This window comes from Felis catus, chromosome B1 (genome assembly GCF_018350175.1).
Source record: "Felis catus isolate Fca126 chromosome B1, F.catus_Fca126_mat1.0, whole genome shotgun sequence".
NCBI classification, from domain to species: Eukaryota; Metazoa; Chordata; class Mammalia; order Carnivora; family Felidae; genus Felis; species Felis catus.
Window position 1 is genome coordinate 2,791,321 of NC_058371.1, and position 15,874 is coordinate 2,807,194.

Consider the following 15,874-nt stretch of genomic DNA (forward strand, 5'->3'; position numbering starts at 1 on the left):
CCCTTGGAACACCTCATCGAGACCTTTACAGGCGTGCCCACGTACGGACTCAAAGCCGGCTGTCAGATACCTTACAGGCTGTATTTACACTTGGAAGGGAAAAGGGTGACAAAGAACCATAAGCAGACCTACGTGTGTTTATTATAATTATGGAAAATAATCTACACCTGGGAGATGTACTTTCTTCGTCTTACTAATTATTCTTATGTCATGACAGAACATCAAATAACTCTATAATAAAGCAGTGAACAACGAGAGGGGGTAAAATTCTTACACGAATTACAAGTTTTGAATATCTTCCCCTTAGAAAACACCAGCTAGTTTCGTGGAACTCTCATTTTGAAACATTACAGGGACTTGGCTGATAAATTGAATATACATCATTTTTTCCAATATCAATTTAAACATCAGGAAAGTAGCAAAATAAGTGTGCATGCTCAAACAGTATTTTCTTTGACAGTCCCCATTGTACCGTCTTTAGAAAGGTAGTGAACTGTCATTAATGTCATGTCCTAAATAACAGCAATACAAATCCCAAAGATTCCTTCAGAAGCCCTTTCAAAAGAAACACATTACAGTCATAAAACTGGTGTTTTCCTCCTCATTTATCTTGTCAACGGTTCTTTCTTCTAAGTAAAGCTTTCGCCCCTGAACTCTGCCCATTTACCACCGCACTTTCCTAGATGATACCTGTCATTATCTATGGCTGCATCAACATTTCCTCTGTATAATTCGCAGGAAAATAAAGAATATACTAGGCGAAAAAGACTATCGGTGTAAAACAAATTTTGCAATAGAGAGTACAGTGTCTTCTAAAAACACTAGTTGGTAGTTATCTTGGATGTTATAAAGTTTGAGGACAATCATTCCATGAGATTCTACCTCTTTCTTTTAAAGGAAGGACTGCTGGCCAAACTCTGGATTCTCGTTGAAAGAAAAAATACGAAACAACACGGAAGATCAGGGGTGTGTAGCACTCCGGGGGACTCCGGAAAGTCAACCCGCGGACAGACTCCGTGCCTTTGCCCGCCTTCTGTTTCCACCCTGTTTACCCTGTGATGGAATCAGGCAAATGAGTGCACGACATCGCTCGTCCTGGGATCTACCTGTCTGAGAGGAGTTAAGGAGCACGTTCACTGCGGACCAGCCTCTGGAGGTGCTGGAAGGGAACAGAGGGGGAGGTGGATTGGAAAGGAAGGGAGGAGCCCTGCCCGTAGCGTCTCTCTCAACACAGGTGAAGGGACGCGTCTCCATTCTGTCTCACTCTGGAGGTTACACACGTCTGTGCTAAGACTTCCTCCCAAGAGAAAACGTGACCAAAGGAAGCACATGCTGAAATGCGTTCACGGTGTACTTACGGACACAGACGGGGGTCTGTCCGGACCACTTGTGGTCTTGCAGGCAGATTCGAACGGAAGTTCCAACCAGCCTGAAGCCAGGATTGCACTGATAAACCACAGTGTCCCGGTAGCTGAAGCCGTCTCCGCTGATGTGACCGTTCACGATCGGGTCCGGGGAACCGCAGTGGCCAGCTGCAGACACGAGTAAAACCAATAAACGTTTTGCAGAATCGGTCTCTGAGAAAAGTACTGCATTCACAGCCTGTTTACCTTTACCGTCAAGTGCATAACGTGTTGGAATTTTTCCCATTGATACGCAGTATTTTATATAATTTTTTTGCTTTGTCACATTTATTGTTCTCAACAATTGTGGGTATCGAGTCATATTTCAAATATGAAATTGCTAACACAGAGGAATTGCTAATGAAGTTATTTCCCCGATTATGGTTTCCCCATGTATTTTCTTTACTTATTTTTCTTACCGAGATTTTATGTTGTTACCGCTTTTCCAAATAAAAGCCAGGAAAGGGGAAGAGACACTTGGGATTAGTACTATTATGTTTTGTGACATGTTGACCATGGGAGGTAAGGATTTCCAGTGTGAGAGAGTAGATCGTGGAACTATTTGTGAAATGTCAAGATAAATATCAGAAAATATGCTTAATTTCTTTTTTTATGTTATTTATTTGGGGGGGGCAGAGAGAGAGAGAGAGAGAGAGAGAGAGAGAGAGAGAGAGAGAATTGCAAGCAGGCTCTGCACCATCAGTGTCGAGCCCGGTGAGGGGCTAGAACTCATGAACCGCGAGATCATGACCTGAGCCGAAATCAAGAGTCAGATGTTTAACGGACTGAGCCACCCAGGCGCCCCAGAAAATACGTTCAGTTGCAAACATGTGCATTCGCTTAGGTTTGAACCAGTGTCTAGGTGGAACTGGCTTGTAGTCACTGGGAAGAAGAGTCTAGTATTCAGGGGACGGATGTCCTGAGGACAGAGCAGGTGCAGGAGAAGCAGGCTTATGGATGTTAGCTGACGCTCCCTGAGCTTGCCCGTGGGAAGTGTGTGGGGCCGGGAAAGAAAAGGCAGGAAGGTGCCATCAGGACGGACATTCACACTGAGGGAGAGGTGAAAAGCGATGGTGGGAAGGAATCTGAAATGCGAGAAGGTCATTCATTGGCAAACGTTGTCCAACAGGCTCCAGTAACAGAGAGCGTCCGTGTGCAGAAGGAAGAAAGGGGCGCTCCGTTCTCTGTGAGCAGAAGGGTGGGGCAGTGTGACGACGACCCTTGGCTTGACTGCACTTCCGGCAGCTCCCGAGCCTTCTCACCCATGCCCCTTCGTGTAAAGTCCAGTGTTAGCAAAAACTGTGCGAGGTCAGTTCAGTGAGAAGCCCCCACCCCCCCACTGTCTGATGGGTTTCCATCCCCCACCACCCCCGGGTGAGGTCTGTCCCCCTGGCCTGCCTTCAGCACCATACTGCTAGGTCAGGTTCGCCGGAGCCCCCCTTACCCCGATGTGCCCTCTTGGGGACCCCCGCCCGGGACCGCTCCTCTCCGGGATTGTGACCCCCACTCCCAATGCAGCACAGATGAGCGCCACCTCTCTCCCCGACCGGAAAATCCCAATGCAGTGACCCCACACCTAGCGTGATGGTACCACACACAGTCTGCCTTCCCATCCTTAACAAGCGTCCTTCACACTTTTTCCCCTTTAAGAACCACACGGTGCCATGTGGCACAGAGGGAACTTGGAAGAGGGGGGCTCGGTGTGGCTCTTCTGCTCTCCACCTGCCTTCCTGCGCTCTCCCCTTCCCTTCTGCTCCATTCTCCTTCCCCTCACCTGGTCCCCTCCGCCCCTTCCCTCCTCACCTCTCCCTTCCTCTCCTATGCAAAGAACGGCTAATCAACAAAACAGGAAGCATTAGGAGTACCTGACATTCCAAGGATCCGTGTTACACGTGGGTTTGGGATGCATATGAAGAAAAAGGCGTTCACCACAAGTTCCTAAATGACCCATACAAACCTCAAAGCTGATGTGCATAGGGAGGGACAGGCGGGAGTAGAGGCAGAGTATTTTTTTAAATGTATAATTATTTATTTTGAGAGACAGAGATTGGGGAGAGAGAGAGAGAGAGAGAGGGAGAGAGAGAGAGACAGAGAGAGAGAGAGAGAGAGAGAGAGGGACTGAAACTCTAAGCAGGCTCTGTGCTCAGCTTGGATCCTGACTCGGGGCTCGATCCCACGAACATGGGACCGTGACCTTACCTGACATCGAGAGTTGCACGCTTAACTGACCGAGCCACCCAGGTGCCCCCATGCAGAGCGTTTTGATGTTGACTCCCCCTGTTCATTTATTTCCCAAATAGAGCACACAGCTGTCAAAGCTTTACACAAAGCAGACCACCTCCAAGGTGGAGAAAGTTGTCAAATCGTTGCCATGCAACAATTGGTGCTAACTTCATCATTCTGAAGAATTTAAAATAATAATCTATGTTTCTGCCTCTGACAGCGTTTACCGGCACCGTGTCCTCCTGGGTTTTGCACTAAGTGTATTATCGGCAAGGTGACTTTGCAGCACGGAGAGGGAACAGACCCGATCGATGGCCGGGTATCCCTGCTCGAACAACGTTTATAAGAAGTCGGGCCAAAAAAGTCATGCTAGATTTGGTCGAGTCTTTGTCGCCTCGACAGGTTTTTCCCATTCGGCCAGATCGATTAAGTCGATGCTGGCAAGAGGCCCGGTCACCTCCCCCAAACCGAGACCTGATGCATGCAGAGAACTCAGAGGAGGAAGGATGTGCTCCAAGGTTGAAGAATGAGCCTCCGAAGCTGGGAATGTTATCACAGAACACTGACCTGGGCTCCACAAGCCCTCTGCCACTCGAGAGGCCGTCACGCGCAAAGTGTGCCCTGTTAGGCGGGAGATGGGGCCATTTTCCAATCCGGGTGACGATGACTAGTAAAAGAGCCAGACGAGGGGCAGCACACAGGCTTGGCACAGAGGTCCCACGGAGAGCCCAGCCACTTTGGAGGTGACCATTAAAACATGTACTTTCTAGAAACATGTACAACAACACAATCCGATTTTCAAAGAGGGAGTGGGCCACCTAACTCCCGGTTGTTGCTCTAGAAAAATGCCAAGCGCTTTGGGGGTTATTTCTGAAGCCTGCCACCACTCCATGAGAAGGGACTTGGGGTGCAGGGCAACTGGGATGCGAAAGGGGGGTGCGTAGCGATGGGAAAGCCTCCACCATTTATAGGATCTGCTTGGTCTCACCCTTGACTTGGACAAACGTCCCTGGCCAGACTCACTCTGAGACCTTAATAAACATTTTCTCTTTCGTAATGGGTTTTTGTAAGAGCACATAGTTTGAGTCTGCGCTATCTTCTGGAAACCTGGGACAGAGCTACTCTTAATGGTCAGGAAGGTATCTGTATACTTTCGATATTGAAGGGAAAAGTTGACAGCCACATGTGGAAGCAACAATTCCCAATGGCGCCTCTTCCCTGACATGTGGTCATTTCAGTTCTTTTGAGGATCTGGCCTTCAACACGAAAAGGACACAGAGGATGTCCTTCCAAAGCACTTCATTTTGGCTCAGGGCCTGACAGGAAGAATCCATAGCATCACCTGCTGCTTCTGCGTCCTCATTTGAAAACATGTAGACCATGTGACTTCCTGATTTGAAGCTAACACGTACCAATCTGACCTTCACTTATATGAATTTTCAGCCCATGCGTTAAAATGTTTTTAAAACATTCAAAGTCTTAAACCAATTACAAGCCATTCACAAATACAGAATATTCACACAATTTCACTTAAGAGTATTTAACCAGAATGTTGACAGTATGTAAAAATATCATGGGCAGGGGGGAATCTGTGTTAGGTAGAATTTGAGCTCAATATACTCGGAAATCTCTTTCAAATGTAAGAGTCTATTACTTGATGACAATATTGTGCTATGTCTTTTGTGAGTTTCTTTATCCTTGATGTAGCCACATTTTGTGTTCGATACACTATGTAGGAAGCGTTTCTCTTTATCTATCATACAATGCTTTGTAATTATCTTCATGCTTCTGTCCAGTGGCTAAAATGTATGTCGCCCATTAAATCCCTGTGACAGTGGACAGTGAGGTCCTTTCCATTTTGAAAGTATATCCAAATCCATTACCTGCTAGGCGATCTGACAGTAATTTAATGATGATTTCCTACTGGCCAGCAATGTTCTTGGGGCATGGGATTGCACAGAAAATAAGATACAACCACAGAGAGTGAAAAGGCGATGGGGGTTCTAATTCGGAAGGGCCTGAAGGTGTGTGCATCCACGGGAATGGGGGAGCAGGGCGGGACATGCAGCCAAGAGTGGACACTGGAGACCCTAAAACAGGCAACATGACCATGGTGTTATAGAACCACATTATCCATTTACTGGAAGGGCATCCACTTTTATCTGCTTATAACTGTACACACTGTTCTTTACTTCATGCGTCTTCCACTACTTGGATGGGTTTCGCTACTACAATCCTGCTAAGTGTAAGCGATAGCAAAGGATAAGAAAATCTATTAACTACAAAATAAAAAAAAAAGAAATTCAAAGCAAAGTATCAACTAATTAAAACGATGTGAGTATATAGTTGGTCCTAGATCCTACTTTTTGTTGTTGTTATTTGTTTGCTTCTTTGTTCTTTGCTAACATTTGGCTTCCGCTTAAACACAGATCACTCACTGTTTTCTACAGGCAATTCTGTAGCCAAGAGAATCACACCAGGAACTCAGTTCTTGAGAAATATCAGCTGGAAATGCTTTCAGTAAAGTGTGCAAAGAAAATCTGGGAGTGACAAGCATGCGGGCTGCTTTATTTCTGGATCAATCCTACCTGTGAATTTAGTAATCTGCCACTAAGCGGAACCCGAGAGCACCGACTAGGGCTCGGGACGAGGCAGAGTGGTAAAAACTGTCACTCTACGGGATTTTTAATTCTGTAGCCAGCTAGATAGGTATAGGAATATCTCCTACAGGAATTGCCAAATTTCCTTTTACTTCAAGTAAGAATGACCAAATCTATTTCTTCCACGGTTCTGGAACGTTACATTTTCTACCTTTTTTCCAAGTGCGGAATCAGTATGTCTGCACTGCAGAAATCACCCAACTCTTATAACTGGTTGTGAATCAGTAGCTGAATTAGGAACTCAGTGCCAGCGTGGGTGCTGCCCAGTGTCGGGCGGATGGTTCTCTGGAGCCCACAGGCTACACCATGAGTGACCATCATTCTATTGGCCTATGGAGACCATTGAAGGATAGAATAGGGACCCTTCAGAATTTCCAGAACAACCGAGATTTCATTTGTGCTGCAGTGGAATAGGCCAGGTCACAGCCACCTGGATGTATCACCTCCTTTGCCAGGTAATTGCTTTGTGCTACAGGCTTTGAAAATTCCTGGCTTATAGTCTATGCTATTCTGTATATAATGAAGGCTGCATTATTGTTTCCATTCATAAACTGTTACTATATTGCAGTTAGAATGCTCCAGATAAAAAAAAGAGAATGTCTTTTGATAATCTTTCTCTAAAATTGGGTTAGGAGGGATAAAATTTGCCCAAGAAGTTTTTTTTTTTTAATGTTTATTTGTTTTTGAGAGAGAGAGAGACAGAGTGCAAGCAGGGGAGGGGCAGAGTAAGAGGGAGACGGAATCTGGAGCAGGCTCCAGGCTCCCAGCTGTCAACACAGAGCCCGACATGGGGCTCGAACCCACGGACCATGAGATCACAACCTGAGCCAAAGTCAGACGCTTAACGGACTTAACCAACCTTGGCGCCCTGCCCAAGAAATTTAACTAAAAAGAGATGGGTAGGAAGGTAGACTGAAAGCTGGAAACAAGTGGGGGGGGGCAGGAATTACTGAGGCCAGGAAGGGGTGTCCTGGTTTCTTGGATTCCCCCTGGGTCAAGGGTTCCCTGCAAACTTGCCAGAGGCAGGATCAGAGGGGCTGGGACGCGGCTGGGATCCCTGGGGAGCCCAGGCTGCTGTCTGCAGTCTTGGGGGTCAGCAGGGTGATCATCCACCACACGGCCAGCACGTGGGGACCAGGCAGGCAGCGATGCAGGCTTCACCCACTACTGCAGGACTCAGAGCAGGACAGGCTCCTCCAAGCAGCTCTTTCTAGATCCATCTAAACCCCATGTCTTAGCAGGTGTGGTCTAACATTTCTGAGAGGACACAGGTGCTTTCCTGAACGTGTTTCTGGTAGAGTGAATTATTGTGAAAACTTGTTCTCGAATGAACCGGATTCCTCCAGCACTTGTAAGGATGCTATCCGTGCTTTCTGGAATGCTCTATTTTAGAGCAGGAACCTTATCCATTCATAGGATGTGAGCAATATTTAGAGTAGCTTCCTACGGTGTTTCTCTATTTGTTTCTCATTCTGTAAGGAGCCATGCGGTCCACAGCCCTTTGAAAACACACTGATTTCTACTGGTGACTTTTCTGAGTGACTGACCCAGGGTGTCATATGTCAGCTGGCAGATATACCTTAATATCCCAACACATGCAAACGCTGAACACTTCCAACTTTCAAGTTACAGTAAAACCTTGGTTTGTGAGCATAATTTGTTCTGGAAACATGCTTGTCGTCCAAAGCACTCGTATATCAAAGTGAATTTCCGGAACCATTGGCTCAGTTGTGATCGTGTAACATTGGGCGTCACCTACGACTCGTATCGCAAGACATCGCTCGTACATCAAGTTAAAATTTACTAGAAATGTTTGCTCATCTGGTGGAACCTTCGCAGAACAAGTTACTCAGAATCCAAGGTTTTAATGTACTTTCAAGTAATGCGTGTTAGAGTGTCTTACAATTATGTGCACTTGTACGATTTTAGAAATGAATTCGGTGATTTGGAAATGTAAATAAGCTCCACTTTCGCCCATATTCCATAGAAACGCACTGCACCAGTAGAGATGGTGGGCATGCTATCTCCCACGTTATAGGTGTGCACTCTATGGACCCAGAGCCCTGCATCCCTTGGTGTGGAATCCGTGCCATTAAACGGAACTGTATACCTGGATCTCTCTCCTATCATCAGGTCACATTCTCACACACACACACACACACACTCCTCCCCAACCTGAGAGTTCACTACTGTAAGGTCACCTTTTCACTGCATTGGTTTGTGTCTGCACAAATACCAATATTGATCTGGGGATTAAAACGGAACACATTTACACATTTTTAGAAAATCTACAAACCAAATATTCAACCTCCATATTTGCTTTGTGATTATTGGTACTTATTGCTGAAAATAAAATAATAATCATTATAAATGCCCAGTACCTGCGTAAGAATTAGAAATGCAGTTTGTCCCATCCTCTCCATTCTGGGCAGTAACACTGGCTTTGCGCTAAAGGCAAGGTTATTTGGCAGTGGATCCCAAAGCCAATTGACAAGCTCTTCTTGAGTATTAACAAACAGTCACAAAATGTCAGACGGTTCAGATTCTTACATGCAGAGAAACTCGTTGGCATTAAACACCATTGGATGCATCTGAATCTTCAGATCTGTACGTATTAAAGGAACACGTCTGAGTGCTGAGAGACAAGACTTTGATCTCCCACAAGTGTGATTTCTAGGGGCAGTGCTCAGCAACTTTGCCTAAGTCTGAGAAAATGTGGTGCCATGGACAGCAAGGGAATTTTTCCAAGGACATCTAGGTATCTGCTTATAGGAGGTACACGACACTTAGTGCGTGAGTACATCAAAGGAGGGCCCAATCTTCGCCGCAAAATGTTTGTCTCAAATCTTTTTTGACACTTCCTAGTGCCAAGAGAATTAGTTTAAGCCATACTTAATATAAATAAAAGTTTCAGGATTTGGGTAGTCTCTGGGGCTTTCAGAAGTCCTTTATCTGTCCCTTTTTGTACAGCTCCCCAAATAATCACACTGTCACTTTGCACATACTTCCTTCTTTGCCTTCCCCTGCCTGTGTGCATGCGCTCTCTCGTTCTCTCTCTCTCTCTCTCTCTCTCTCTCTTAAAAATAAACTTAAAAAGGGGTGCCTGGGTGGCTCAGTTGGTTAAGTGACCGACTTCGGCTCAGGTCATGATCTTGCAGTTTGTGAATTTGAGCCCCGCATCGGGCGCTGTGCTGACAGCTCGGAGCCTGGAGCCTGCTTCAGATTCTGTGTCTCCCCCTTTCTCTACCCCTCCCCTGTTCACCCTCTGTGTCTCTCTGTCTCTCAATGATAAATAAACGTTAAAAAAATAAGCTTAAAAAATACCCAGACTTCTAGATTTTTTGCTGTTTTGCTGCATTGTGAACTCAGCAAATAGACACCTAATCTTTCTCCCCTACGTATCTCCGCCGGCAGAGTGTGATTCCGAGAGCAGGGTGTGGCCCCGCACCCCAGCCTCGAGCCTGTGCCTGAACCAGAGCCTGAACCCGAACAATCAGATGGCTTCTCCTCCATGAGCGCGTTGCCACATTAGTGCACACCCCCCTTTCCTGGGACTCTACACAGAGCACTTCCCCAGGACAGGCTGCATGCCGGTGGGCCAGCCTTCTGGACCATCCGGACCACCTCCTGCAGCACTGGATGCACATCGGAGTTTCTGGGATGAACTCGCTCCACTTCTGCTTGTGCACATTCCCACCATCGCTCCAAACGGCTTCCTCCACCGGCCAATCTCCCACCCCGAGTTCTCTCTTTTGCCCTTCATTAATCTCACCTTCTTATTAAAGGCACTTGGTATTTATCTTCTTTATTCCTCTGATTATAAATTCCTGAAAACAGAAGAACTGGATCCTATTAACCTTTACACCCTACGCCACGTTTCCTGAGGAATCGGATGAATATCATTAGAGAATATTCAGAAATACGGACAGAAGCGCTTGCGGCTGGGGAGTGTTTTGTGACATTTATCTCCCAGCCACTGACGATGCATATGTAACATGTGACGACTAGCACTGGCCGTTGCCAAATATTTTCCCTTCCCCGGCATTATACAGCTAAATTGTACACAGAACGTTGTGTACCAGAGATCAGGGGTGGGGGCGTAAACTTTCCACTCCGCTGCTGCAATTCTGCTGTAATATAAGCATTACCGTAATTGGCTGTTAAATTTTTTTTACACGGATCTATCCTAAAACACCAGGCGTTTGCAGAATATTTGCCAATTCTATTCTCTAAGAACTATGAGAGAGTATGACCCAACAGTATTATTTTGAATCATATCATCTAGCTATTTCAGCCATACGAATGTCACCGTGCTATTATACGTACAAAAAAATTCATCTCTTCATAGGCCATTATAGTACAGCAAAGGCAACCTTATTTCGAATACTAGCAAAACAACCTACCAAAAAAGGAACATGTTCTTTGTGTGGGTAACATCTCGGTCTATCACTGACATCTCGAATACCACGTACTAAAGAGGTGGCCAGGTGCCGGAGATGAAGCGTTATTACGTGTGAGAAAGTCTAAATGATATAAATGTCATCAAGAGGTTAATGTAGGTCTCTACAGCGGGAGACCTGGGTTACAAGCGTACCACCTCGTCTAGTCTGTGTGCTGTCTGCTGGGCTCAGTGCAAACTACCACAGGGAAGATAAACGGAAGGGACCATGGGGATCATCAAACTTCCCCGATGGATTCTGAGGTACCTGATGAGTAGATATGGGGTCAGCATTCCCAGCGCTTAACTGCTTAGCCCAGGGAGATGTGTAGCATCGCACAACACAGATGGTAAACTAGAACAAGCCCTTGGTGATTCGCAGAGCGCTGGGAGACCCCAGTAGTAAGGCGAGAATGACAGCATCGATTAAGCGCACGCTAAGATCCTGGGGTGCACACAGGCCTCCCTTTGCCTGGAGCTAAGCTACCATGATGTCCGCACACAGGGTCGAGCGGCTTCCCTCACTGCATCCTGTCTCAAAGGTTCTGGCATAGAATTCAGACCAGCGAGCTCCCACACAGCGTGGATTCAGTGCCGGAGTGTTTAGCAAAGAAGACTATCCTTCATCTCTGTAAATACAGCTCTCCTGCAGATACAGTCCCCAGCGTCCCAGTGTGAAAGTGCTGTCGGTCCACGTGCTTAGCCATTTCTGCTGCAGTGATCATCGGAGGACCCTGGCATGGTCTTTCCTGCTGGAAATCGCTGGAAATAACCACAGTGCTACAACTGGAAATATGATCCACGTTCCACAGGAAAGAGAAGCAACTTCTCAGGCCAAAGTATTTCTTTTTCCAGTAACCATTAAAAAACAAGATGCCTCACACACTTGGAAAAAAATGCTTTCATCAAAGCATTTTGCATTCTAATGAAAAGCATCTGGGACGTGGAATCAATGAGGCTCCAAGTCTAAAGGAATCCTACACGTAAAAGCCTACCGAACGGGCGACTGCCTTCTGTGTGAACTGCTCTTTGCATTTTGGGGCAGATCTAACATGTTAAAAAATAAATAAAGGCAAGGAACTTCTTACACGTAGTCTGAAAACTATTTTTCCGCACAGTGTCTGCCATTCCAAACAAATGAATCAAACTAGGCATCACTAATGTCAATGGCAACCCTGGCTCTTGCCTTTGGTAGATGTACTTAATTCATTTTATTTTTGTTTCTTTGCTTTTTTATCCCCCTGTCCCCACCTGATTAAAACTTAGAGATCTCAATACAGGTCTTTGTGGTGGGCACTATCCATCCATCAGGGCTGACACTGGTAACGTAAAACGGTTTACCAAAATGGGTTTATTCCACCTCTCGATACCATTTTAAATACTTGAAAATGGCTATTATTTACTTCCTAACTTGTCTTGCAGTCAAACTGATGATCACAGGTTCTCCAAACATTCTTCACCTGTCACGTTTACTACATCCTTGAGCACAGGTTCGTGCCAGTTTTTCACCGCCCGCTTGAACTATTTCACGGAAGCGGTATCATCACTGTGGACGCGGACCTCCTAGCCAGAGAATGAGGTGGGTCCTGTTCATGAAGCCTGGACGCCATCAGTCTCAGGGCTACCTCTGCGTTTATGAGCCTTCTCACCTTGAGAACACCAGATCCTCCCATGAGGGCTAGGGTTTCATAACTTTCTCCTCGTCGTGTACATTGCAAGGTGTTTCACTTTTTACTTAGAGTGGAGCTTTCCATGAATTGCATTATTTTCATATGTGTTTTGTCTGTCACTGAAATTGGTGACATTCTGAATCGGTTGCCAAATATTTACTCTCGCTCTTTCAGCTGGCGTTATTACGCCTCTACTCAAGATGTGGATAGAAGTCTTGGGGTAGACTTCTGGGAGAAGTCTGGAATGAGGGAGAGAACTACACAACTGGAAATCTGCTTTCCAGTCGCATCAACCCACTAATTGATGTCACTGTGGAAAGCTCCTTCCGTCGTCGTTAAAAGACAACATAGCGCTCCTATACTTTCTTGACTGTGAGAGTCGTAACAGAAAACCTTGATCTACGTCTTGCCAAATTCGGAAGCACCATTTCTAAAGGGTATTTCTAAACACCCATCTAAAAGCAAGGTCAGACAAAGATGAACCCAGACTTGCATGTTATTTTGTGAAACTATACGCGTTCTTCATAAGCATGCGTCACCACAGATCTTGCCAACGACAGAGTTGACCAACAGCTCTGTGGATCATCAAATTAACAGATCCGCCGTTCCTGCCAGCTTGCTTCTTTCCTTTTCGTGTGAAAAATCACACTACACGTTCCTTTTAATAACGAGCCACTGGCAGAGGGACTGTCAGTGACTTGGACACCTCCTCCAGGGTCCCCCCAGCCACTCCACTCAAACTCTCAAGTTCTCCTGGACAGACTCCTTTTCTCTCCTGGGGTACTGGTTTCTGATACAAAAGCAGGTTCTAACCTTTGCATTCCAGAGCGATTCATGACACAGAAGACAGAATGAAGAGGAAGCTGAGCCCTTCTGCTTTACTTGGGCCATCCACTATCTCAATACCAACCACAACGAGTGAATTTGGTTCTTATTTCAAACCTGCATTCTACAGGGTCCTTACACTTTCATGGTCCTGAATCTTTTCACTGCACCCCGCTCGTGGTGAATCTATCCTTCACAGCATGACCTTCACCTGTATTTTAATTCCCTTGGTACATTGTAGGGTTATTGTTTTGCTTGCAAACTGAGTTTCTTGTAGAACATCTCATGTAACTGTCTCCATTTCTTTGGGTAATTTTCCATTTTTCTCTTCATTGGGGTGATCTGTTTCTCAAAGTCAGAAATTCTCGGGGTTGTTTTGTCTTCTTTAAAAAGGGATGTCTCCTTTAAAGTTGATTCCATGGGGTTTTATCCATTATTTGCCTTGATTTCTTAAAAAGACTCTCCCTGACTGCCTCCACTGTCATTATAAGTCATTTCCCCTTCATCACTGTCCAGTTTACCCTCATAGGGTCCAGGAGAACCTGAGAGTCCCCCAAGGTCATTCAGCTGGGTACAAATCCAGATTTTCTGGAGATCCATAGCATTGCAATGGACAAAGAAACAATTCAGAGGGCAAGAAATGGAGGGAAAATACTGGCAAGACTGGTAAGCAAGAGGTCTGGGAGCAGCGCAACATGAAGGATGAGATTAGCCACATGCGACGACGAAGGCACCAACCTTCTTTTGAGGGCACGCCTGGGGTGAGCAGCCATTTTACCCCCAGGATCAACCAACCAACTGATGCCACCTTACTGGTCAGAATTAGCACAATGCACGTAGTGCACTCTTTTATTACATCTTCCTTTGAGAAATACAATTACTGGCAAAATAACACAATATCTGCTCGGATACGTTAGTTAGATACCCTAATGTTAAGAAGTCTGTGTTCTCCGGTCAAACTGCCTAGGTTTCCATTCTGTTTGTGATACTATTGATTTTACAACGTTGGGCAGATTCCTCACTGTTGTAAGTCATTTCTTAGCTATGAACGGTAGCCGTGAGCACCTCCTGCGCATTCTAACGAAGTCAATATAATTGAAAATTGTCTTGTACATGTTTCACTGTCAATAAATAATATCATTCAAATCACTGTATACAAGTCAGGCATCCGGGTGACTTTGAGGTTATGGTGGTATCCGTTATCTACTTTATCAAATCTTTGTGCCGGATTTAGGACTGGATCCTCTACTCCCTTTATCTGTCTGGCCCGTTGAGAATTTTCTCTAGCGCTGACTTTACCTCTGTTCTCCCGTCTGTTTCCCCCATCCCCACCCCGGCCTCGGCCATATCTCCTTGGGTCCCACAGACATATGTTCTTACTGGTTTATACTATGTTATCTAGACATAAGTGATCTATTATTCAGGACAAGAGATAACCTTTCATTGTCACACTCCATGCACACGCATACCTCATTTTATCTTGCTTTGCCAATACTGTATTTTTATCAAGTGAAGGTTTTTGACCACCTTGCACTGAGCAGGTATATTGGTGCCATTTTTCTAACAGTGTCTGCTCACTTTGTGTCTCTGTGTCTCGTTTTGGTAATTCTTACAACATTTCAAACCTGATTATATTTGATTATATTTGTGATGGTGCTCTGTGATCAGTGATCTTTGCTGGTACTATTGTAATGGGGTTTGGGGCACCCCAAACCACGTGCATATGAGACCGTGAACTTGACTGATGGGTGTCATGTGTGTACTGACTGCTGCATCTGTCTCCTCCGGCTGTCCTATTCCCTGAGACACAACAGTATTAAAATTAGGCTAATTAATAACCCCGTGATGACCTCTGAGTTTTCAAGTGAAAGAGCCACACATATCTCACTTTAAATCAAAATCCAGAAATGAATAAGCTTAGTGAGAAAGGCATGTTGAAAGCCTTGGGCCAAAGGTTAGGCCTCTTGCCCCAAACAGCTGGCCCAGTTGTAAATGCAAAAGAAAAGCCCTTGAAGAAAATTAAAAATGCTACTCCAGGGGCGCCTGGGTGGCGCAGTCGGTTAGGCGTCCGACTTCAGCCAGGTCACGATCTCGCGGTCCGTGAGTTCGAGCCCCGCGTCGGGCTCTGGGCTGATGGCTCAGAGCCTGGAGCCTGTTTCCGATTCTGTGTCTCCCTCTCTCTCTGCCCCTCCCCCGTTCATGCTCTGTCTCTCTCTGTCCCCAAAATAAATAAACGTTGAAAAAAAGAAAATGCTACTCCAGTGAGCGTACGAATAATAATAACCTGAAATAGCCTTATTGCTGACGAGGAGGAAGTCTGAGCGGTCTAGACAGATCACACCGGCCCCAGCATTCCCTTAAGCCAAAGCCCAATCCGGGCAAGGCCCGAACTCTCTGTAACGCTACGAAGGTGGAGAGAGGGGAGGCAGCTGCAGAAGAAAAGCTTAAGGCCAGCAGAGGTTTGTCGGTGAGGACGAAGGAAAGAAGCCGTCTCTGTAGCGTAAAAGCTCAAGGTGAAGCAGCAAGTGCTGAGGCTGAAGCTGCGGCGGGTTCTCCAGAAGATCTAGCGGAGATCATTCGTGACGGTGGCTACACCAAACAACAGATTTTCAGTGTCGGTGAAACAGCCTTCTGTTAGAACAAGATGCTGCAGAG

The 15,874-nt window shown here is 45.9% G+C and overlaps 1 protein-coding gene across 3 annotated transcripts in view; it reads right to left on the minus strand.

The window, feature by feature from the left end:
- Window positions 1-15,874, minus strand: part of CSMD1 (CUB and Sushi multiple domains 1) — a 2,016,427-nt gene that overhangs the window by 58,667 nt on the left and 1,941,886 nt on the right. For all 3 annotated transcript variants that reach the window (XM_045056760.1, XM_045056761.1, XM_045056762.1), the window contains one exon: window positions 1,359-1,532. In XM_045056760.1, the coding sequence (XP_044912695.1) occupies window positions 1,359-1,532 (174 nt within the window). The remainder of the gene's footprint in view (window positions 1-1,358; window positions 1,533-15,874) is intronic.